Source organism: Gopherus flavomarginatus, chromosome 3 (assembly GCF_025201925.1).
Source record: "Gopherus flavomarginatus isolate rGopFla2 chromosome 3, rGopFla2.mat.asm, whole genome shotgun sequence".
In the NCBI taxonomy this organism is placed as follows: domain Eukaryota; kingdom Metazoa; phylum Chordata; order Testudines; family Testudinidae; genus Gopherus; species Gopherus flavomarginatus.
The window spans coordinates 196,492,619-196,518,667 of NC_066619.1; the positions used below are offsets into that span (position 1 = coordinate 196,492,619).

Consider the following 26,049-nt stretch of genomic DNA (forward strand, 5'->3'; position numbering starts at 1 on the left):
GGCATTACTGTCTTCCTGAGACGTGAAACTGAGGTAGGGAGTACAGGGAGCTCCATACTAATTCAGCAGAGGGCACTACAGGTCAAGCATGCTTTACAAAGACACCCCTCCACCCACAAGCAATTTTGTCCTTCCTCCTTGTTGGCCTCTGTCTGTAATTCTTATTGATCATTACAGTGGTTGAGTAGCTCTACTTTCATCATCCAAGGATTCTTGCTGCTGCACTCAGAAGAGGACTTTTGCATTTGGAAGGGAGTGCAAAACTTGAGACAGGTATTTTTAAGTTTGCACATTTTCCTCATTTGCCCACAGGAACCTGCCAGAACATCCAAACTTTTGTTGCGCAAATGGAATAGGGGCATAAAGTGGTTATATAGCACTTTGTACTGGTCTGTTCCATTATCAGAATTACCATTGTGCCTCTTTTGGCAAGAAATTTGGGGTGACCTTGGGAACAGCAGCAGAATTGTTTTTTAACCACAATTTCCAGTCTTCTGCCCAGGAGAACTTGCATCTAGCCATAAAGCCTGCAAGCAAGTTCAGGTGACGGGAGGAACTTCAACTTTATTATGGGTACTGTCAGCGTACTGACTAGTGGAAAATACCATACACCCAGAGTCAGCATAGTTTTCTGTCACAACAGAACAGTATTATGATCTCAGTTGATAGCAATAGCAGGAAAAGTACTGGAAACAAAATAAAGACCTTCTGTCATCTTGATTTGCTTATTAAGCCATTGAGACCATTGTCCATGCTAGCAGCTGGGAGCTTTTGAGAAAAAATGTGGATGTCTAGGTAAATGGCTAAGAATGCATTAGGGAGGATACAATAGTGTACACACATTAGTTAAGTAAATTTAATTAGCCACTGTCTCATACCATGATTCTGACAAACATATTGTATTTTTGTTTGCTTAAGCCAAGGTGCAGACTTGGGAATTCTTAGACATATAAGTTTTATTAATCAAAATACAATTTTAAATTATATAAGAAATTACAGAAAATAAAACAGATTGCTATTTAGTGTTTACAGAGTCCAGCTAATCAAATGAATATAATGTAGAATGGTTAGAGTTTATCAAGTAATTCATCTATTGTAATTCAATTTAAATATATTACAAAGTAATAAACATAAATCTGTAGTATTCTGTAGAGTGATTTTGGTACCAATATGAAACCATGGATTCGTAACCCGTCCTTATTAATTTTTCAGTCAAGCTTTTATTTTTCAAATTGAAAGTCATGAGACTGTTAATCATAGTTCAAAATCAGAAATGTAAATCTTTACTTGACTATTTAGATTTGAATTCTATTAAAAATTACCTTTCCATTTCTCTTTAAGCTCAGTAGTATGTTTAATCACACATAATCAGTAATTATTTTACTGTAAACTCTGATTTCTTGGAGACAAACTTATAGATAATTTTTATAAAATTGAAGAAATAAAAATATTGAGAGTAAACTCTCTCTAGTTTACAACTCATTAATTCATTAAAGATTTTGTCTTTTGTGTGAGGAGCTGACTGTTTTTTGTGACATCACACATCATACGCAATATGAAAAATCTCTAGTCTGTAATTGCTGTAGGCACGAATGTTTTTTATCTCTTTTCCAGGGCATGTAATCATAGATTCCTGGTAAAGTAGTGCTATGCCAAACTAGTACAATTAGTTTGGCCAAATCTCTGAACGCTTAACCTCTTATTGACTAAAGTGAAAGAGAAGGTTTTGTAAATTGCATCATCTCTGGTGTATAGAGAAATATTGGTGTGGAGTGGAGAGGAGAGTTCTTAAAATGCTGAGCACCTAGACAGTGGAGTAAGAGAATGGTAGACATGGGTGAGCCGTCACCACCACTGGAGAAGGCCAGATTGGATATGGGATATTAGTGGGACGCAAAAAATAGGTCATTTTGGATGACTGCTGTCATTTTCTGCCTCTACTCTTAAGTCTATGAAGATGAAAGAGAATTCTATATATAAAGATGTGTCTTGCTGAAAGGTTCTTTGTATTTTGAACACAGATTTTGTTTACATTTAAAGAAAAGGTAATCCTGCACTTCTTGAATTTATCTTTGCAATGATTTAAAAGTGCATTAATTAAATTATTTTGCTTATCTACCTTTTAATTTGTGAAGTGTTGAGAATTTACTTTGCTCTGAGTGAATTATTTGAATTTTTAAAAAACTCAGCAAACTGCATTTTTGTGCTGCAACAAAGAAACGAATTTGCTTACTTTAATGTTCATAAAATGCTTTTACTGGATAATTGTTTTTCTGCAAGAATATTTTTCTTGCAACTACTTTGTGTCCAAATAGGAGAGAAAAAAGCTAAATATTTCTCTTTAACTGTTTTTCTTTTTTTAATTTTGTTTGTAATATGTTTATTGATCTGTCTGGACTGGTTCCAAAAATGTTAGGTTAGATGTATAAACATGTTCTAACAATGGTATCATAATACCAGTGTGTTTTGCTTGGGTTGGAAATGGCAATATAAATATTGTGAGTTAAAAAAAACCAGCCATTTCTATCTGCTCATCCCTTTTACCCCAATTCATTAGAATGTATTTGATTAAATAGTGGAAATGACTTGACAATTCAAGGGACTTCTATTAATTTAGAAATATCATGTGATGTGACACACATCAGTTTTTAAAATATTTTCCAGCTGTTGCATCCCTTACATGCAGTGTCACAGGCTATCATCAGACTGATGTTGCAGAAAGGGCTTAACCATGATTTTTGTAATATTTGAGTATTATCACGTTATTGCCTTTAGTTCCTGCACTAGAACAAATGTACAATATACTAAACTATTACACTTCTTGTTATGGCAGCATTTGGTCACAGTGCAGGCTGTTGATTTATGATGTATTGGCTCTTCTGCTTGATGCGTTTTGTAAATGTGCCAAGAGCTGGGGGTGAGCACTTTTTGCTGTTACTGTTGCACTTACTTTGATATTTTTAAATGACCCAAACAAACAGATCTGTGAGGGTTGTAAGGCATTTTATTTGGTCTGTTTAAAATCACCCACACCATTTTCCTTCAAGATGACCTGTTTTAGACAGCATCTGAAACGAGGGTGAGTAGTTCCACTGTCTTCAACGCTTACAGGATCAAGGCATTAATGTTTTGTTAATATGCTATGAGTTTTTATATTTAATATTTATAATTTAGGAAAAATATTGGTAACTTACATACTTTTTGCAACTAGATGCAGTGATGATAAATGTTTTATATTGGTATTCTTGAATTGACTTTTACTTTTATTCCCCAAAACCTTTTTGGCTTAAATCTTTGCTACTCCATTTTAGTCAAATTGAAATTTGGAGGCACAAGTCCTCTAATACTGCCCAGCAGAGGTGTATGACCAGGCAGTAGCAGTGAGTTTTCCCCACACTGCATGCTTATATGCCAGTAGGAGCGAGAGGTTTTTTTGGGCTTCTCTTCACTACTGGGAAGATCCACACTGCTGCAATCGATGCAGCGGGTGTCGTTTTAGCGGGTCTAGTGAAGACCTGCTAAACTGACGGCAGGGCACTCTCCGGATGACTCCAGTACTCCAGCTCTCCGAGAATAGTAAGGGAAGTTGACTGGAGAGCGTCTCCTGTTGATGCCTTGATGCCACTGCCCTGCAGGTCAAACTAAGCTATGTAGCTGGAGTAGCGTAACTTGGATTGACTTACCCCGGTAGTAAAGACTAGCCCTTTGTCTCTGTGCCCATTCAATTCTTCGTTTACCTGCCAAGACTATCAAAAAGAGTAAAGATTAGATTGCAACCACACAACAATGCAACGGTGGGTCCTTTTTACTGTTCTTGTTCTATGTTTGCTCTGTGGGTGATGGCAGAGATGCAAACTTTTGCACAGTAGTGATTTCTAGTATTGGGGAGTGACAGGGTTGTTTTTCTGTCTTACTGTTTCTTCAATAATGATCCTCGTAATGAGTAAACTGCTCCGTCTCTGCAGTGTTTCTAATGCAGTGGTGGTTGGTAACATTGTCAGAATGTAAACAGATTTTTCTCTAGACCAATATGTTTAAAATTCTTCTCAGTTTGTGCACCACTACTGATGTGTACACAGCTGTGAAATGAGGACAGATACATGGATGTACTTGAAAGTGGCAGGCCTCAAATTTTGTTAAACATAACATAGGGAAGGAGTGCTTCCCACCCATCACCCACATTCTCCTGTGCTAGGCATTTAATTGATTCCAGTGCAGGGGTTACAGGGCTCCTACCATATAATCCATAATTTGGGGTAAGATTTCCTCAGCCTGTCCCCAAGATTCAGGTCAATACTTTACCTAAGACTCTAGGCATTTCTTGGAGTACATTGATAGGTTGGAAGGGATTTACCTGAACTAGTCATTTATCTAGAAGAAATGCCTGGCACTGAAAGTGATGTTTCTGTTATGAATTTAATATTGAAATAATCTATAATAATTTAAATTACTAGTTTTGTTTGCCGTAATCCATGATATCCCAGATGTTGGTGATAGTGAAGTATCAAGATGCGTAAAGTGTTTCTCTGGTGGTGTCAATGGAAATCTTGGCAAAGCACTAGGATAGGGAGGGAGGGCAGGATTCTTTTAACTTAATAGACCCTCTGAAGAAAGATTTTGTTAAGAATTTTAGTCATGTATCCTTCAACGAGGAAGGGCTAAAAAAGCAAACTCTTATGTTTTGTGACATATGTGAAGATATGCAACTCATGATGTGTTGCATGGCACATACAATAAAGGCATTATATTTGTTAATAAAACAGTTTTAAAGTAACTTTTAGTTTTTCTGGGGAAGTAATTTATTGTTGAGAATATGACATGAAACTTCATGTAAAAGCTGCAAAGAGTCCTGTGGCACCTTATAGACTAACAGACGTTTTGGAGCATGAGCTTTCGTGGGTGAATACCCACTTCATCAGATGCATGTAGTGGAAATTTCCTGGGGCAGGTATATATATGCAGGCAAGCTAGAGATAATGAGGTAGTTCAATCAGGGAGAATGAGGCCCTGTTCTAGCAGTTGAGGTATGAAAACCAAGGGAGGAGAAACTGGTTCTCTAATTGGCAAGCCATTCACAGTCTTTGTTTAATCCTAAGCTGATGGTGTCAAATTTGCAGATGAACTGAAGCTCAGCAGTTTCTCTTTGAAGTCTGGTCCTGAAGTTTTTTTGTTGCAGGATGTCCACCTCAAGGTCTGCTATAGTGTGGCCAGGGAGGTTGAAGTGTTCTCCTACAGGTTTTTGTATATTGCCATTCCTAATATCTGATTTGTGTCCGTTTATCCTTTTCTGTAGCGACTGTCCAGTTTGGCCGATGTACATAGCAGAGGGGCATTGCTGGCATATGATGGCGTATATTACACTGGTGGACGTGCAGGTGAATGAACTGGTGATGGTGTGGCTGATCTGGTTAGGTCCTGTGATGGTGTCGCTGGTGTAGATATGTGGGCAGAGTTGGCATCGAGGTTTGTTGCATGGATTAGTTCCTGAGCTAGAGTTACTATGGTGCGGTATGCAGTTACTGGTGAGGATATGTTTCAGGTTGGCAGGTTACCTGTGGGCGAGGACTGGCCTGCCACCCAAGGCCTGTGAAAGTGTGGGATCATTGTCCAGGATGGGTTGTAGGTCCCTGATGATGCGTTGGAGAGGTTTTAGCTGGGGACTGTATGTGATGGCCAGTGGAGTCCTGTTGGTTTCTTTCTTGGGTTTGTCTTGCAGTAGGAGGCTCCTGGGTACACATCTGGCTCTGTTGATCTGTTTCCTTATTTCCTCATGTGGGTATTGTAGTTTTGGGAATGCTTGGTGGAGATTTTGTAGGTGTTGGTCTCTGTCTGAGGGGGTTAGAGCAGATGCGGTTGTACCTCAGTGCTTGGCTGTAGACAATGGATCGTGTGATGTGCCCGGGATGGAAGCTGGAGGCACGAAGGTAGGCATAGTGGTCAGTAGGTTTTCGGTATAGGGTGGTGTTAATGTGACCATCACTTATTTGCACCATGGTGTCTAGGAAGTGGACCTCCCGTGTAGATTGGTCCAGGCTGAGGTTGATGGTGGGGTGGAAGCTGTTGAAATCGTGGTGGAATTTTTCCAGAGATTCCTTCCCATGGGTCCAGATGATGAAGATGTCATCAATGTAGCGTAGGTAGAGAAGGGGCGTGAGTGGATGAGAGCTGAGGAAGCATTGTTACAGGTCGGCCATAAAAATATTCGGATATTGTGGGGCCATGCGGGTGCCCATAGCTGTGCCACTGATCTGGAGATATATATTGTCATCAAATTTGAAATAGTTGTGTGTGAGGATAAAGGCACAGAGCTCAGCAGCCAGTTGTGCTGTAACATCATCAGGGATACTGTTCCTGAGAGCTTGTATTACATCTGTGTGTGGGATGTTCGTGTATAGAGCCTCTACATGCATGGAGGCTAGGATGGTGTTTTCTGGAAGGTCACCAATGCATTGTAGTTTCCTCAGGAAATCAGTGGTGTCACGGAGATAGCTGGGAGTGCTGGTGGCATAGGGTCTGAGTAGAGAGTCCACATATCCAGACAGTCCTTCAGTGAGAGTGCCAATGCCCGAGATGATAGGGTGTCCAGGATTTCCGGGTTTGTGGATCTTGGGTAGTAGATAGAATAACCCTGGTTGGGGCTCTAAGGGCATGTTGATTTGTTCCGGTGTTAGTGTAGTGAGTGTCCTGAGTAGATGTTGCAGTTTCTTAGTGTATTCCTCAGTGGGATCTGAGGGAAGTGGCCTGTAGAATTTGTTATTGGAGAGTTGTCGGCGGCCTCCTTTTGGTAGTCAGGCCATCCTGCAGCAAAAAAACTTCAGGACCAGACTTCAAAGAGAAACTGCTGAGCTTCAGTTCTTCTACAAATTTGACACCATCAGCTCAGGATTAAACAAAGACTGTGAATAGCTTGCCAATTACAGAACCAGTTTCTCCTCCCTTGGTTTTCACACCTCAACTGCTAGAACAGGGCCTCATCCTCCCTGATTGAACTACCTCATTATCTCTAGCTTGCCTGCATATATATACCTGCCCCTGGAAATTTCCACTATATGCATCTGACGAAGTGGGTATTCACCCACGAAAGCTCATGCTCCAAAACGTCTGTTAGTCTATAAGGTGCCACAGGACTCTTTGCTGCTTTTACAGATCCAGACTAACACGGCTACCCCTCTGATACATGAAACTTCATGACTTTTGTTTGGGCTATGTATGCAGGGCAAGGACATAGTTTGTTCTGGATCTCTTTTAAAATGTACTGGTTAGGTAAAGTGATTCTGGGAAGATACATATTTACTCTTTGCCTTCTCATTTTTCAGAGTTCTTGAAAAAACTTTGACTCATTATTTCAGCATAATTACTTTGCAGACCCTATGAATTGACCGTTAATATTGGACTATTCTGTGAGTGTTAACTACTTCAAAATACTTGTGGAGCCAACTTTGTTTCCTTTTCACGGTTTATCAGTTGGAAGCATCTTCTTTTATCCCATGTGTAAGCAAAGAACCCTCTGGATTGATGATTTGATCTGTATAATGAAATATCTAGGCAGGATATCCTTTTTGTGTTATTCCTTGGTGTTATGGCATCAGGTTCTGTTTCAGAGTGGGGGCAGGGGAAAGGGAGATTGGAAGTAGCAGAGAGTGTGGTTTCAGGTTATGTGTTTGAAGAAGACCTCAAAATCATTCTCCTACTCCGTGATCAATTAATAATTGTACTTCAAAAGACAGCTAAAATTTGACATAAAAAGGCACATTAGTGGTAGACAAAGAAGCAGTGGTTTCTACTGGTGTTTCCAAAAGACTGCCCAGGCACAACAGAAGATTTCTATATTTAGAAGTTACTCTAAATTCTGTAATGAAGTACATCATATTAGTATCTCCTTTGTGCAGTTCTTTTTAGCATTCTCAGACTTTCCTGAACTACTACCTTAGTAAGTTAGATCCAGTCTCTGCTTATAAAACCTAATGCTGAAGCTTTTTTGAATTTTCTGATTCTGGTGTGGTTAAGTATTTGGTAAAGTACTACTAAAAACATGGGAACTCTAATGTCAATAACATGGGTGTAGTTATATAGAATAAAATGTGTGTGTGTTTATATAGTAGTTAACACTGCAAAAGTTATGTATGAGTATTACTTTGTTTTGACCTGCTTATACCTTCTCAGATTCACATTTTGGGCTGAGATTTCTGCTTGTTCTCATCCCCAAAGTGACTTGTTTTTAATGAAGGAGCATGGTTAAGTAAAAATTAGGAGCAGAATCCTTTGGTCTGGCCAAGTCATGCTAAGTGGCAGGACAAGGATGTTGGGAGTTTGTAAATGTTTCCCCTCCCCCACCCCTTCTGTCTGTTCCTCTTATTCTGAAAGTATTAGAAGCTAATCTATTATATAAATTGTTATGCCCTCACCTGGGATATCATGTTCTGCTCTGTTCACCCTGTCTTTATGCCTCAGGGTTTAAGCCAGTCTCTAACTACAAGAAATCAGGAGGAGACCTAGTTGGGAAAGGGTAGAGTATCATACATCAGTCCATGCAAGTTCCTCTGAATCATCTGGAGCTGGATATTGTGCAAGACAGAGTACTGGACTAGATGGTCCTCCAGCCTGATCCATTATGGCAGTTCGTATGGGTGATGAAGACAATTATAGGTACGGAAAGGCTTTAAGAGAGATTATGAAAAGATTAGGATTGTTTATTTTATAGAGACGATGACTAAGAGAGGAGTTAATAAAGGTGCACGAAATAATGATTGGTATAGAAAAGGTAAACTGGGTATTCAGACATACTCTTTCTCGCAAGGAAAGAGCTTGAATGACTGGAACCTGAAGCTAGACAAATTCAGACTGGAAATAAGGCTTACATTTTTAACAGCGAGAATAATTACCCATTGGAACAATTTACCAAGGGTCGTGATGGATTCTCCTTCATTGACAAATTTTAAAACAAAGTTGCATGCTTTTCTACAGGATCTGCTTTAGGAATTATTTTGTCAGAATTAGATGGCCTGTGTTATGCAGGAGGTCAGACTAGATGATCACAACCATTCCTTTCTGGCCTTGAAATCAATGAACCTAAAAAGGGGAACATACAATGAAAATGAAAGGCCACAAATTTCAAACTAATCAAAGGAAATACTTTTCGAACACTTTAGTTGATCTTTTGAACTCATAGCCGCTAAATACTGAGGTCAAGAATTTAGTACACTGAAAAAAGAAAAAAAACAACCCACCAGGATTAGACATTTCTGTGGCTAATGAGGATATTTACAGATACAATAAATAATGTGTAAGGGGATAAACCCTCAGGCGTCAGGGCAGAAGGCAATCCTTAACTTCCTGGGATTAGGAAGAAACCTCTCCTATGGGCAGATTGTTCCATAATTGTCCACTGCAAGGTTTCTTGTATCTTTCTCTGAAGCATCTTGCATGGGTCACTATCCTATACAGCATATCAAACTGGGTGGATCTCTGATCTGCTCTGGCATGATCATATGTTCCATATACCTAACTCATAAATGAGTGGATTTTCCTGGTTTCTAGCTTCCACAGAATACTAGCTTTCAGGTTCATTTGGAAAGACGGAAGAAATTACCCTATTATCAGCAACGATACAAATTGAAGAGTAACTTTGCACATGTAGTAGGAAACTTCTACTCCCTTTACTGTTACTCTAGCCCCAGATCTGTGCAGAAATGAGATGATATACCCAAATTATTCCTGTGCAGAAATCCTTATCCACTGAAGAGCTGTGGCATCAAGACTTCTATGAAAAAATATGTGCTCTATAGTTAGCATGTGATCTTCAAAATAGCCTGCAGTTAAGAATCTTCTATAGATATCATGCTTTTTTGCAAATTGTTTAGAAACCAAGCGAGACCAGCTGAGGGTTTTTTCATATTTTAAACCCACCCCATATCTATTAAATCATTCTAAATCTTACAATTGCTGTTATTTTCAGTCCATTGTGTCTACTTCCTGTTGGTCAAAGGTTATTAGGATAGGGTGGTGTATGTATAGTGAGATGGAAAGCTGACAGCAAAAAGAAAGCTCTGCTTATTTTGGTGTAGACACAACTACAGAAATGGCCAGGACATTGCTTGGATTTACTGAAAACACAAAGAGGTAAACTGCTCCCAAAACTGACAGAAGATGTTCTTTTATTAATTCATATGGAAAATTAATGAGGTTTTAAAAAATACATTCTCCAAGGAAAGATTTATATTTTCCTTAGGTTAATTTTTCTTGTCTAGAAAGGATGTCATTTTTGTTTGGTATACAAGTTAAAGATTTTTGTAAGAGCTATTTCTTAGACATGAAAGTAAATATTCAGCACATTTGGTAATTTTGTACTATAAGATGGTTTAGAACACCATTTATACTTTTCTAAGACTTACTACTGCAAAGTGCAAATACAGTCTTGTTCTGATATATTAAGTCAAAAGAATGTATATTTTAGTATAGTGCTGTTCTAAAATGCATAGTTTGTCTTGATATGGCTGGCCATTGCCTGAGAAACTTATCTATGTTGCTGTTTGGTTGTTCAAACAATAGTATGGCACTTGAGTTCTCCTTATAGTAAAAATAAACTTGTACTGAATAAACCTAAACAAACATTTAATACTTGAGGGATTGAGTTGTCTGCTCTAAAGATCTTCAGTGATATGATCATGAGCTCCTGTGTAGGTTATTGTTACACGATTGTTAAGAGGTTTTGCTTTTAGACTAAATTTCAGTTACCAGAGTGGTTGCTGGGTGAAGGGAAGAGAGGTGACAATAAAATGATCATATGTAGTTATTTGATTCTGCAAAACACTTGATCAGGTGGCTTGTTTGACTATTCTTAGAGAGTCTAGTAGACTACAGAAATATTTTGTTAATAGAATTGACAAGTTAGTATGGGTACTGTTTTATCAACCAAGTATTGTCAAATGAACTGCGATTACATGGAAGCTTTTTAAAATTTTTTTTTAAAATATACTAATGTATACATTAATTATTAAATGTTGTGTACTCTTGATTCTCTCAACTGCTCTCATTCATTTTATAGCTTTTGTTTCAGTAGTTGTTTGAAACTAAAATAAATAGTCTGTTATGCCTTGGAGAAGGATTTTTTTAAGGGCACCATCAAGTTGATATTAAGCAGTTTCAAAAAAATGTGTAAAAACAGTTTTAGGTATTGCGCCTGTTCTGAAGTCCCTCTGCCGATGTTTTTTTTGGTCTCACAAGCAGATTTTTATATAATTTTAAATATCTTTCTTCTCCTTGTATATGTGAGGCTTTCACACGACAACAAGGGAAATTGACGGACTATCCAGGTCAGTAGTGAAACTGAACATACACAAGATGCTGTAAATGTACAAGTAAATGAACTGGAAACAGAGAGAGATTTGTCCCTCAAATCTCCCAGTTACAAACACTACCTAAGATTACGGTAATGCTAGTAAGTAAAAAGTAAGATGTGTGGTGAAATCCTGGCTCCACTGAAATCAGTGGCAAAACTCCCATTGATTTAGATGGGGCCAGGATTTCATCCAGGAGTTTTAAGTTAACTATGCCCCTATAACACGCAAACTTCAGTTTTTTTAAGTTAAACCATTTTTATGTGATCAGGCCTTGTTGCCTCTCCCAATTACTGCATGTTCAAGAATTTGACCTTGGTACTCTTAGTAAGTCATGATGTTGCTGGTTCTTTGTGCTGTGGTAGTGCCTGAAGTTCACAATCAGCATCAAAACACACCGGTCCTATGCAGAGTACAGTCACATACCAAGGGTATTATTTTGGGGCCCAGCACAATGAGTATGTTAAAAGGAGGAGGTAGAAGGATGAAGGTAACTAAACTAAGATGACACAGTTAGGCATCTCTTCCACAGCTGCAAGATCTATGAAGGTAGGAAATACTTTTTTAAATAAATCAGCCATTTCCAATTTATGCACAACCAGACTGTAATTGGCTGACTGATTGCTTGTAGGCGTTACAGCAAAGTTGGATCTTGAAGAGGAATGGGAAGGAAGGAAATTTCATGGCCTTAAATGTTGATTCAAGGAGGACTTTCCAAGCATAGAAATAAATGCAGAGCCGGTTGTGGGAGAAGATAGCAAATGGGCAGACAAAGCTGGCATAATTGGCAGAGCAGCAGTCATAGGAGGTGGCATAAGAGACAAGATAGTCAAGTAAATTAGTTGGGAGGGCAGAGATGAAAAGGGCTTAAAATTAGGGATAAGAAGCTTAAACTTGTGTTGAAAAAGGAAGCCAGTTGAGGAATTCAAGGAGGGGAGTGATGTGGTCAGAATGGTGGTAAGGACAAGACTATATTAGCAGCTGCATTTTGAATAGGTGTGATAGGAGGGGGGTGTGTGTGTTGGGAGACGAGACAGAAGGAGGTGGGCACTTGGAACTAGAGTGGTGTGGGCAGAAAGGAATGACTGTATTTTGAAAACATTGTGGAGGAAGGAGCTGCAAAATTTGAAAACCACTTAGATGGGCAGGGCAAGGAAAAGGCACCCATCCCCGGGACTATGAACATGAGTGATAGGGACAAGGATGCTGTCTTCAGCAGTAATGGAGAGGTCAAGGGAGGGCAGACCAAAAGCTCATTTATGACCACATTACATTTCTTGCTGACAAGACCTTCAGGAATAGATGATGTTGGATAGGCAGGTCAAGATGTAGAATTGAAACAGATGAGGACAAGTCAGGAGTGGTAAGGTTAACTTGCAGGTGATTAGCAGAATCATGATAGTTTGAAGGTTGTAAGTGGGCACGATATCCCAGAAATATTATATAGACCAAAAAGAGAAAGGGTGGTTAGAGCGTTGGCCTGGGATTCAGGAGATTTGGGTTAGAATCTTTGTTCTGCTACAAGCTTTCTGCATGACTTTGGGTAAATCTTTTAGTCTCTCTGAGTCAATTCCCTATTTGTATGCGGATGATAATATTTCCCTATCACACAAGAGTGTGTGAGGAGATATGCATTAATGTTTAGGAGGTGCTGAGATTGGAGGTCTGGGGTATATAGGTAAGTAAATAGATAGAGGAGGGCCAGAGTCCTATGCAACCCCATGATTTTTGAGAAGGAGAGTGTGGATGTGGATCAGATGACACAGTTATAGACCTGTTTGCTAGAGTTGGCTGGGTCTGGGGATGCCTGCTGTGGATCCAGCAGCCTGGAAGCACAGGATGTTCTCAGGGCTTTTGGGCTTCCAGCTTTGGGAGCCAACTGGCCCGAGAGTCTGGAAGCCCTGGGGTCCTAGGCCAGTTGGGAGTCCTGGACTTTGGGAGTCCTGGAAGCACTTGATTGAAATTGACATGATTCTTCTTAGTTTCAGTCAGCAGCTGTGGGATTCTGAGGATCATATTTTGTTTCAGAAACGCTATATGCCAGTGTTTCCAAAATTATTTTGTGTGTCTGTGTGTGTGAGAAATTTCTGGTTTGTGGGAAAATTTTGGTGTCTTTCCAAATCAGAAGTAAACTACACTTTAATAAATATCAGGATTTCCCAGGAACTGGAAATCTTGAGTTTTGGCCAGCTCGTCTGTTAGCACAGTTAGACTCCTAACATAGATGGGACTTAAGGAATGCAGTGCAAAATTAAAGTGCATGTAAAAATGATGAACTTGTAGTTTTAGGCTTGTTAAAACAAGAGAGATCCTTACACAGTGATAAGTTTCTTTTAATTTTTGCCTTTTCTTTGATGCTTTAATGAATAGTTCAGTATTGATTGATTTATTTTAGTTCAAATGATTAAATAGAATTTCTGACATTTTGCTTGCAGTAAATATGCATGGAGGTATTGTTCTATTTTATTTTCAGTGTTTTCTTTTGTTTATTTAACAAAGCTAAAGTTAGAACTAGCAGCACAAGACTAGAAAATGGTGACAATAGTTTGAAAACAGGAAATTTAGCCTTGTGTGTATTCGGAACAGATGATCAGGATGATAGCCAGGAGAGTGGAAACTTCCAGTGAGACTGTTTTTTCCTTATTTTGCTCAGTTAGAAAAGATGGTGCTTCCTGGAAAACAAGTCTTAAGTACTTTAAAGAAAGTAGTAACGCAGCCAGTATTTTCCTCACTTCACATTTACTTTACTTATTTGTCATAAATGTGTTTACTCAGCATTATTACTAAAAAGTACAATTTTGAGATAATTTAAGGTCTTGACAATCCACCTTTCACAATTACTGTTCAAGATGTTTATACCTGGATATCTGTGGAGGTTTTCTCCTCCATTGGCATGTTTTATTTAAAAATTACATTTAAAAAATAGGGACAGTGGAGATGCATCAGGAAAATGAAGCTGCATATCCAAACTTCTAAGTTGTATTGCTACAAATACATCGCTTGGGGTGTGGAAAATCCCCCCTCGAGGGACGCAGTTATACTGACCTAGCTCCTGGTGTAGACAGCGCTGTATTGATGGGACAAGCCCTCTTGTCAACATAGCTGTTGCCTCTCGGGGAGGTGTAGTACCTACACCGATGGGAGAATCTCGCCCATCAGCGTAGGCAGCGTTGTCACTGAAGCTCTACAGCAATGCAGCTGTGCCACTGCAGCCTTGTAAGTGTAGAGAAGCCCTAAGTGATGCTTTCGTCCAATTTTCCTGATACTGTGGCATGGCTGAATTGCTTGCTTTTAAACCAGCAGTACTCAGTTTACATAAAATGTGCAACAGATAAAATAAAAATAGTGCTTTCTTCTCTTCCTTCATTTGGTTAAAAAAAGAAAACCTCAACTTCAGTATTCTTTGATTACAACTCTCTGAGTGTGCCCAGGTCTTTAGCAGCTACATGGCAGCTTATCACATCTTAGACTACTTTTAAAAACCTACTTTATCTCCACAATTTTATTTTGTTGTAGTTATATTTTAAAGTTTAGAAAGACTGCTGAACTATATCACTCTGTTATTTGTTGTACTTCCTATGATTTTAATACTTTTAAAAAAATCTATACTTGATAAATACCTAATCTGCAGGCAGTGTGTTGGAACCAGACATGCAATGTAAATAAACAAACATATTTTGCATTAAAAATAAATTAGATAATCTTAGGGAAGGAATATCATTTCCCCCTAAAATATCTGATGTCTGACTCATACCAGTATTCGTTAGGATTTGGGAAAGTGAGTTTTATGACAAATTACACTGTAGAGTTGCTTATTTTTCTCAACTGTTTTCCAATAGAAGTTCAGCTGCATTTGATCACTTTTATCAATGCAAGCAAAGTCACATTGTTTACAGTGTATTGTTCATTAAATAATTGAAGAGACAAAGCTTGTTTTTTTTTCTGTAATTTCATTGTGGCATAACCCAATTTTATATTTGTAGTTATTTTGTAGGATACAATGCATGTTACATATTGTACAGCTGTAAAATACAATAAACATTCTTCAAACAAAAATACCCAAAGGGAAAAAATAATAAAGAAGGATACATTTATATAAAAAGTTATTCTCTCTCTTGCTGGCTCTCTCACCTCCCCACAGCCCCTTTCAGAGACTTAGTTTGGGAAAGCAGTTATTGAAGAAGCTCTCTTCATTAGTGGTTAGTCAGTATTCTTGTTGGCTCAGTGAGGCAGTATACAGCTTTCACTAGGGCGACAAAGACTGAAATGTTAAAAATAGAATAAACTTTAAGAATCCTAGATATTTTCAGATAACAAAGAGTGATTTATGTGGGCTCATTTTGCACTTTCACAAAACATAGAGAAGCTTTTGTACTATGATTAGCAAGGGTTCTGATGTCAGTTCTCTTGTCTAGCTTCAGGCTTTATTCTGCTGCTAAATTGTGCTTTGTACTGTAACCCAGAGAATCTTTGTATCTGCCTTATTAATGTGTAGTTTATGGAATTGCTTTTGTTTTTGAGTTTAATCTGTGCCAGTTTCAGTGAGTGACTCATTATATGACTGAAATAAACATTCACATATTCAGTATGCAAAAATTCTTCAAAAAAATAGTAGCAGGTGGTAGGCTAAACTCAGTGTTTTAAGTACTTAATAGGTGGTATTTTGTAGCATTAAGGGCTGAAAACAAGTTCTGTTTAGATGATTAATTTATGAAATTGGAATAAAAGTCATATTTCACTCTTTAATGTTGAATAGGGCTTTTATTAGTGATAATATGAATAAGTTTCACCCCTTAACACAGAACTATACAGAAACTCCCAAGCAAGGCAAATTTTATTTGTACCAAGCTAATTTGTGTTGCATAAATCTTTAGTATGTTGGGGTTTTTAGAGATTGCTTTTTAAAGATCTCATCAGAAGAAATAAGGACATGAGGATAATTCCAGTTTCTGAAATAGTTGCAGCTTGCAGTATGTTTTTCAGAACTAATTATCAATTAATTATCAGCCTTGAAGGCTTTCTGTGTGGAAAATATCTAAGGCTCCTGTTACGCTAGTATCTAAGCTGTTGTTTTTCTGGTTTGATAGAGATGCAGAAAGCAGCACAAAATTTGTCATATTTTCAGAGCAATATAGCACAATTCATATTAATTCTGGAATTTTACACATTTTAATACATAGCATCTACTTAAGGTTTGTTTTTTTCTGTCTGTTTTAATTCTTGTACTTTATTGTTTATCCCGCTTACTAACTTGCTACAGTAATCAGAAAGGTGACTTGAGAACTGACTTGAATTGTATAATTCTGCATTTTAAGGCTGAATATATATAATATGTTAATGAGCACAAAAAGTATGATTATTTGTATAGAATTGCAAGTATAAAAGTCTTTTTTTTAAAACTCAGATGATTTTTAGTACGTGGTGGCTACTGAATATGCCACAAATTCCAGTTTAAATGTCTGGCATTTTCCCCCTCCCATATTTTCTGTATTATCTTTCCATAGTAGCTTCAGCTTGATACCAAAAAAGGCATCCACGCTTGACAATGAGTTGTTTGTGAGCACCCACTGAAAAGCTGACTATACTGGTTCTGAGCCAGAGCTATAAAGATAGAAGCACAGTTTTGATTCCCAGACCCCAGTATGTTTCCCCCCACTTTGTTTGAGGTAATAGGTTACATTTACACTTCTCAGGAACCAGCATGAGTTGTTTTCTGCTCCACAGCTGGTTCCCTAAGTCCAGTCTGAGAAAGTTTTGATCCCAGAGATTGACAGATGCATATGGATATGTAAAGGACACTACAAGTCTCCACACTTTCTTTTCACCTCTTGTTAGTGTGGTAGGCTGTCTTCCTGTCACTGTGTACTCTGTAGAAAATATGAATGGACTTTTTTATGAACGGATTTTTATACTTGTTTAAACCTAAATGCAATCTTTAAACCAAATCATTTTGGCAAGGGGAAGAGAGTTTTTGGTATGGAGGAGAGTTTGCTAGAGCCATCCCATTCACTTTCTTTGAGCTCACACTTTGACTGGAAAACACAAAACAGCCCTCCAGTGACCAGTTTCTGTCCTGGGAGAGAACTGGCCTCTCAAAAATCCTTGTCTGGGGAGCCTAATTGAAACAGACGCCAAACAGTACAGATGCCCTCCCAGCAAGGGGGCCTCACAGTCCGAGTTTTCACCTGCATCAAGATGAGGAGAGCATCCCTGGCCCAGCTCCTAAGCCTGTTGCTCAGCTCCGTCTAGTCCCCATGCTCTCACTGTCCCAGTCCTACTCGCATCTGCAGCCCCGGCCAGGTGGGGAGACAGTGATGGGGGTGTTCAAGAGTGGGCCTGCCCTGCACTCATCCTGCTGTGGCAGCTTCTGTCTTGCAAGGCTGAGCCTGGCTCCCTGCTCTGGGCATTGTGACCTGGTGGACAGGGTTGCACCACTACTTAGGTTTGGACCAGCCTACTTCCTATCACGATGGAGGGGTGGCCAGGCAAACCAGAGTGGTGCTGTGACTCCATGTGCAAGTCGCAATATCACTTGGTTGGTAGACATCTCAAATATGTGGCCTGGGGCAAACTACCCCTTTCCCTCACTTCCCCTCTGGCCCTGGTAGGAGGAGTGCTTCTAGGGCTCGTGGAGAGTGACATGGGGGAGCAGTGATAATCAACCCACCTACACTCTTCCTGCAACCCACTGGTGGATCAGGGGCCACCATTTGGGAAACACTCTTCTAAATTAAGCTGGATGTCCGTAGCCCCAAGGCACTGATAAAGTAGTTAGGGTTGGTGTAGGAGTCACAGTGCCTGGACTCAGGAAATATATATATATATATATATATATATATATATATATATATATATAATTCAATGGTTTAACTTTAAAGGAGAAAATCCAATACCTTACAGTGCTGTAAAGTGTTGCCAGCTAATAAAGTAACTCTCTTTCTACAAGAGTAGCTATCTTAAAATACTACCATTTGATTAACCTACTTTATTCACAAGATTCAGAGGAACGTGCATGTATGAATGAGCATTATGTGTGCTATGAAAGCAAGTAACTATTGAAGATAAAACAGCATGAAATGAAGAGAACACTTTTAAGTACATAAAAATATAGGTTGTTTCTTTTCCTTCCTGTGGCTGTATTAACTTTCTTTGGAAGCTTTTTTTTTTTTTTTTTCCTTTTTAGTTTTCCTTAATAGGATTCGTCCTTTCCCATTTGGCAAATATCACCTTACTTTTGAAACTTATTCTCTTGAGCAAAGTCTTTAAACATAAAAGGAAATATATTTTTAAAAAGGTCACTGCCACCAGCTTGCAACCTGATTCTCCTCAGTTTAGGTTTTTTGTGTGCAATCTTTTGGAAACAATTTGAAATATTTATTGCATTGTATTCAATCTTTTTTTTACAATGCAGTTCTAGTAGTGGAAGTCACTGATAAATAGGTGTAATTGTCTTTAAAATAACATCACTCTTATATTAATGTTTCCCTTTTTGCCCCCTACTTCTTAGGCATGGAAGAGGAGGTGGTTTGTGCTTCGCAGTGGCCGTCTAACAGGAGATCCGGATGTGTTGGAGTACTACAAAAATGACCATGCCAAAAAACCTATTCGTATTATTGACTTAAACTTGTGTCAACAAGTGGATGCGGGATTGACATTTAACAAAAAAGAGTTCGAAAACAGTTATATTTTTGATATCAACACTATCGACAGAGTTTTCTACTTGGTGGCAGATAGCGAGGAGGAGATGAATAAGTGGGTTCGCTGTATTTGTGACATCTGTGGGTTCAACCCTACAGAAGAAGGTAAATTTAGCATTTTTTTCCCCCTGCACAGCACTGTTATGTCGCCTTACAAAGAAGAATTTAAAGATCAATAGCTATTTTTATAGCAAAGAGAGGAAATGTATTATATGCAGATGTATGCATCAGATATGTAGCTCTTTTACTATTTAAATGAAATAAATGGGACAATGAGATCTGTAGGGTTTGTTTATTTTTATGACCTAGTGCAGTGGCTTTGATACGCCAGAGTGCGCAGTCGCCCCCCCCCCCCCCCCCGGAGTGCTGCTTTACCGCATTACATCCGAATTCGTGTTATATCGGATTGCGTTATATGGGGGTAGAGGTGTACTTCAAATTTCATACATGGCTTTCCTAGTTTGGAATAAGGTGCTGTTGCATGTTTTATGGATGTAACCTTGGCCTGCATTGCCCAAGTGCCAAAATTTAAATAGCTTGGAAAATCAGCAACTGTTCATCCACATGCATTTTCAGTATCTAATTTTTACAAGGTACGTGTCTCTGCATCCACATATTCAAATCATATGCACTAGTTACATTGTTATCCCAGCTAATGTATATATTATTTTAAGATGTTAAATAGAGGATAAATTACATCTATCTACTGTCAAACCTTCCTCTTCCTTCAGAAAATAAAAAGTATACCAATGTTACTACTTTCCTATAGGAACAAATATAAGCATGATTTATATCCTTTCCCCAGAGGGACACCAGCAACCTTCCCTCTGGCCTAAGGAAAACTGAAGACAGTTCCCTTCAGAGTCTGACAGCACCACTCCTCAGGTTGGCTGAAGGACTTGATACTATGTGAATCGTTCCATTACCAGCCCTTGCTAGATTAAGGGTTGAGGGAAAGCTTTGCTTTTGTCTGCTCCTCTTCAAATCAACTCCCTTGACTTGAAGGGGGGCTGGGTCAGGCCAGTGGTATGTTGTGCTGCCAATAGGCTGCCTCATCATGAGAATGTGATTGTTGTTCTTTTTGTATTTTAAAGATTAATTTGGGGGTGGGAGAAATATTGCTTTGGTGGTGGGAGGGGAAGGATTATCTCAGTTGGTCACTGTGTTGCTCCTTCTATGCTATCTGGTAGCTTTACTGGAATATCTGTGGTGCTGGCAGGCTAGTATTTTCTTTCTTTTTTTTCTCTTTGTCTTGCACAGGAGTGTTTCTATGTGGTGTTCAAGCGTAGGCCTTCCAAGCAGAAATGATTTATGCATGTCGTCACCATTCATTTTGGAAAAATACAATAACTTCATTTTGTTGTTTGGACAATGAGCAGATTGATTCGTGTTCCTGAATCATCAGTGTCACAAGCTGTTGAATCTGTGCAGATTTCTGAGAGCAGAGTTAAGGAAGCAGTACAGTACAGTACAATATATTGTAGGACAATTTCTTTTACAGGGATTTCATTTTCAAGATACAATTTACATATACTTTCAGTTGTTTTGGATTCCTGGTGAGTCTGGAGTTACCAAGAAATAGATATTCAAGTTGCCTAAGAACCTTAAATAATTATTCCTTGTAATTAACAGAAACAAATTGATGGGAGTTTAATGTTTATTTCTACCCTATCTTCAGATGAAAGCAATAAAGTGCTAATTTCCAGGATCTTTTTTTTCTATAATATCTGTCTAAAATGAAAATGGAAAGTGGTAATGCACAAGAGTTTATTTTAGTTACTTTTCGGTAAAACTTTATACTATATCACTCAACACACATGTGTTCAGCAGCAAAAGTACTACGTGTATTTTAACTATTAACAGTATGTTCATCAGCCTATTCAACTAAATAAATGTAGCAAGAATAAAGGAGGAGAAAGAAAATAGGTGAAAAAGAACAGAAAAAGAGTATAGTGTATATCCCTCCACCCCTCATAGATCTTGGTTATTTTTTTCATAGCATTTAAATTATATTTTCCAGAAATGCTGATCATGTTTCTTCAAAGGAATCAAAGTTCTACTTCATGCACAAAGGAACTTTTTTCAAGATTCACTAACTCATTCCGTACAAAATAGAAATTTTACTTTCGTCTGTTGCCTTTCAGTTTTGTAAAATTTGTTTTTGATTTAAATTTTCTGCAGGTTATAGGATTTATTTCATAATGTTAAGGTTCACAGATGCATTATGATTAGGTACTTCAGGTTGCTTGCAGCTAGGTGGGGACAATCAGTCACCAGCCTGAAGGGAATGCCCTGAAGTTCCTTCCAGTTGTATCTACTTCCACAGTGGCAGGCAGGCTCAGACGTTGTTATTATTATTATCATCTATTTTTGTAGTTGATTAATACCTAAGAGCCCTAGTCATGGATCAGAACCCCATTTTGCTAGATACTATACAAACAGAGCAAAACCGGTCCCTTTCTCGCAGAGCTTACAATAAGACAAAAGACAACAAGGAAACAGTGAGATAGTACTAGTCAGCATGGTGGGCATGGTCTCAGCAGTCCTGTAGCTTAATTGTTATCAAGATTTTTGTAGGCATCACAGCAAAGGGAGGGATTTGAAGGAGGAGAATGAGAGAGCTTTGCAGATGTTTATGGGGAGCTCCTCCCACACAAGGGGCAGCATGGGAGAAACAACAAAAGTGTTTGCTTGAAAATTTAACCATTGAACACTGGAGGCTGGCATCTTTGGCTGATTGGAGGCAGGAGTTGACATCTTAATAGCACATAAACAATGATAGGTGTGGATAGGTCATGAAGGACCTTGAAAGTGAAGACAAGCAGCTTATGTGTGATGCAATAGAGAATGGGGGAGCCAGTGGACCGATGTAAAGAGAGGAGTCACTGGTGTTGTCCAGTTATAGAGAAAGGAGAAAGAGCTCTGTTTTGTCCATCTTGATTGTACGTTGATTGCTGTATGTCCACAAGGAGTTGTTAGAGAAATTAGCTGTGATTATAATTTGAACAGAAGAAGACAGGTCTGTAGTAGAGAGGTAGATCTGTGAGTCATCAGCATAGAGATGACAGTAGAATTTGTGTTGGCAAACAAGATGGACAAGCACATGTCCATGGGTCCATATCTAATGCATCCAAGGGTGCTGAGGGAGTTGGCTGATGTGATTGCAGAGCCACTGGCCATTATCTTTGAAAATTTGTGTTGATTGGTCTTCAAGGAATCCATTTTGAAGCACTGGGAGGAGAGGAAGGTAATCAGGAACAGTCTACATAGATCTACCAGGGGCAAGTCATGCCTGACCAACCTGATTGCCTTCTATAATGAGATAAGTGATTCTGTGGATATGGAGAAAGCAGTGGATGTGCTATATCTTGACTTTAGCAAAGCTTTTGATACGGTCTCCCACAGTATTCTTGCCAGCAAGTTAAAGTGGTATGGATTGGATGAATGGACTATAAGGGAGGACAGAAAGCTGGCTAGATTGTCAGGCTCTATGGGTAGTGATCAATGGCTTGATGTCTAGTCGGCAGCTGGTATCAAGCGGAGTGCCCCAGGGGGTCGGTCCTGGGGCCAGTTTTGTTCAACGTCTTTATTAACAATGTGATGAATTGCATGCTCAACAAGTTCGCAGATGACACTAAACTGAGGGGAGAGGTAGATATGCTGGAGGGTAGAAATAGGGTCCAGAATGACTTAGACAAATTAGAGGATTGGGCCAAAAGAAATCTGATGAGGTTCAACAAGGACAAGTGCAGAGTCCTGCACTTAGGAAGGAAGAATCCCATGAACCTCTACAGGCTGGGGACCGACTGACTAAGCAGCAGTTCTGCAGAAAAGGACCTGAAGATTACAGTGGACAAGAAGCTGGATATGAGTCGACAGTGTGCCCTTGTTGCCAAGAAGGCCAATGGCATGTTGGGCTGTATTAGTAGGAGCATTGCTAGGAGATAAAGGGAAGTGATTATTTCCTTCTATTCGGCACTGGTGAGACTGCACCTGGAGTACTGCATCCAGTTTTGGTGCCCCCACTACTGATGGGATGTTGACAAATTGGAGAGAGTCCAGTAGAAGGCAACAAAAATGATTAGGGGTCTGGGGCACATGACTTATGAGGAGAGGATGAGGGAACTGAGGTTATTTAGTCTGCAGAAGAGAAGAGTGAGGGGGGATTTGATAGTAGCCTTCGGGTACCTGAAGGGGGGTTCCAAAGAGGATGGAGCTAGGCTGTTCTCAGTGGTGGCAGATGACAGAACAAGAAGCAATTGTCTCAAGTTGCAGTGGGGAGGTCTAGAATGGATGAGAGTGAGAGTTGAGGATAAAGATAAGGGTGTGGGAGAGGGTTTGAGGAGAGTGTCAAAGATAGTAAAAGAAGATGGCTAGGATTGCAGACATGGGATTCAATTAAAGTGGAAATGTAAAGTTGCTTAGTTAGGAACATGGCAGAATTGAAGGAGGAGAGAACAAATTTGTACTGGGGGAAGTCAGCTTGGTCACAGCAGTTCTGTCAGAGATGTTCAGCAGCATAGGAGCAGGCACAGAGGAAGTAGATAGTTAGGCTGCGCCAGGGCTAGCAAGGCAGACCTGGCGATAGCAGAGAGAGGGGGTAAGGAGTCCAGGATGGATGAAAGTGAAGCATCGAGACAATTGACAACCATACCATGGAAGAGAGGAGAGGGATGAGAGCCAATGAGAAGTCATTGACATTGATGGAATGGGAATCACAGAAAGGCTAGGTATAGGGCAAGAGGAAGAGAGCAGATGGGTGATGCTGAAAGAGACAAGGTGATGGCCAGATGGAGAGAGTAGAGTGCAACATTTCTCATAGCTTAATTGCAGGTATTTTGGAGGAGGCTGCAGGGCTAAAAATGTGTCCCAGAAATGCATTAGTCTGAAAAATTTTATCATAGAACCACAGGATTAGAAGGGACTGCAAGTGTCATCTAGTCTAACCTGCCAAAATGCAGGCTATCAGTTAATTGGCTAACTTTTATTGCCAAATACACATCCTACTGAGCAAATATGAATTTGACGTATGGAAGAATGTCTATAACTTAGCTGATTTCTTTTCCTTAGGAGAAATTATTTAAAATCTTTACTGATTGACTTCATTTTCCAAACTTATTAATTGGATTTCCTCTCGTGCACTAAACTCACCTTAAATAAAAGGATTTTTTTTAATGGAAGAAAAGTTGATTTAGAAACTGTTGAGTGTCAAGTCATGGGATCCTTTGAGACATTAGCTACAGCAGTAAAAGTATCTGTCTCAGACACCCAAAACACAGTTGGATCTAGATACCTGGATTCCAGTGGAAGATGCAGCAGTAGATGGCAAACCTGCCCTGTGACTGAAGCAACCTGTCTTTGGAAAGGAAAGCTGAAGCCCATTTTAGTAAAGGAAAGAAAAGTAATCCTGAATGTCTTTCCCCCCTCTACCCCCCTTCTCCTTTGCTCAGGAATCTCAAGAAGGATCTTCTAGAACAGGGGTTCTCAAACTGGGGGTCGCGAGGTTATTATGTGCGGGGTCATGAGCTGTCAGCCTCCACCCTAAACCCCGCTTTGCCTCCAGCATTTGTAATGGTGTTAAATATACAAAAAAGTGTTTTTTAATTTACAAGGAGGGGGTCGCACTCACAGGCTTGCTATGTGAAAGAGGTCACCAGTACAAAAGTTTGAGAACCACTGTTCTAGAAACTGGTCTCAGTAAAGATGTCTGCTCAATATAATGTTTAGAAAAGAAGAGTAACTGTTTATGTTGGAAGGTATTAAGGAGTGCATAGAGAATAATGTAGGAAAAGATTATTTGGCATTATAGGAGTCTGTTCTGTCCTTATCTTACAAACTGCATCCTGCTTTGGTTGTCTCCACTCAGAAAAGATTAGTAAAAACAAGCTAAATAAATAAATAAATAAAAATCCAAATTCTCTCATCCAGCAGGTAGAGACAAGGAAATTAATAAGTTCATATAATATGAACCTGTGCTATACAGAGACGCTTGCACTGTGTGCTTCAGTTCTTGGCATTAAAGTTGCATTATTATTGTATTTTAATAATACTTAATACAGCAAAGCCAGTCATCCTCTATGTCCTGTTCTTAAGTCTTTTTTACACTATAACACCATTTTAAAGACAATAGCAATGAAAGTAACCAATTAAAATATTTATTAGAGACCAAGACTAATCTGTAAATCACTTTTCCTCATTCTTAATTGTGATTTTATAACAAACAAACAGAAAACTAGGGTTGAAGGTTTTAATTGAGTAACATGTCATCAGTTTTCAACATTTCACTCATTTTGTAACTTCCTTTAAAACAAAACACAAACACGCTTAGTGCCAAACCCCATTAAACTTCTCCTTAACCCCAAATGTAACCATATTTCCCTGTGCAACTTTTCAGTTGTATTGTGTTTTTCAAATTTGTTTTTAGCTTAAATAAACGATATAGGGAGGAAGGAGACTAATTGTTAGTTATACCTTATCTTGTGTTTTGTGAGAGTGCCTTCTCTGAGTTGAGAGGAAGAGGAGAAATTTTAAACTAAAATGCTTTGCTATTTTCCCTTTTTTATTTAAATGGATAGCCAAAAATGCAGCATGAAATTATTCAGAGTTTGCATAATATGAACACCAAATCTGAGAAAAAGTAAACACTGAAAGTCAGAAATGTTCACTATAACACGATATAAACTTAGGGGCTGTCCGTCAAAGTTATAGGTGTTTAACAGTAGATCGGACTGTCCAAAACATAAAATAAACAGACAACTACTAAATTATTTGGAAAAAGAGGACTAAATGTAACTTGATGAGACTGAAAAAACCAAATAAGCTTTTGAAATGTACAGTTCTTCAAAATTAGTCATTAAAAGGTCAAGAATGTAAAGATTTGATTTTCTTTTATGATCCTACACTAGAGCTGGTTGAAAGGCAGAGCTTCTGCTATGTGGGAAATTGGGAAAATCTGAAAAAAGTTCTGTTTCAGAACCAAGTATAAATTTAGAAATTTCCCTTGGCGGGAAAAACTG

General features: G+C 38.9%; 1 protein-coding gene across 8 annotated transcripts in view; it reads left to right on the forward strand.

Annotated features, from left to right (window-relative positions):
- GAB1 (GRB2 associated binding protein 1) overlaps positions 1–26,049 on the forward strand; it is a 135,305-nt gene that overhangs the window by 68,316 nt on the left and 40,940 nt on the right. For all 8 annotated transcript variants that reach the window (XR_007773451.1, XM_050946381.1, XM_050946382.1 and 5 more), the window contains exon 2: positions 18,844–19,138. Coding sequence is in view for 7 of the 8 variants with exons in the window: in XM_050946381.1 (XP_050802338.1) it covers positions 18,844–19,138 (295 nt within the window). In the remaining variant the exon portion in view is untranslated. The remainder of the gene's footprint in view (positions 1–18,843; positions 19,139–26,049) is intronic.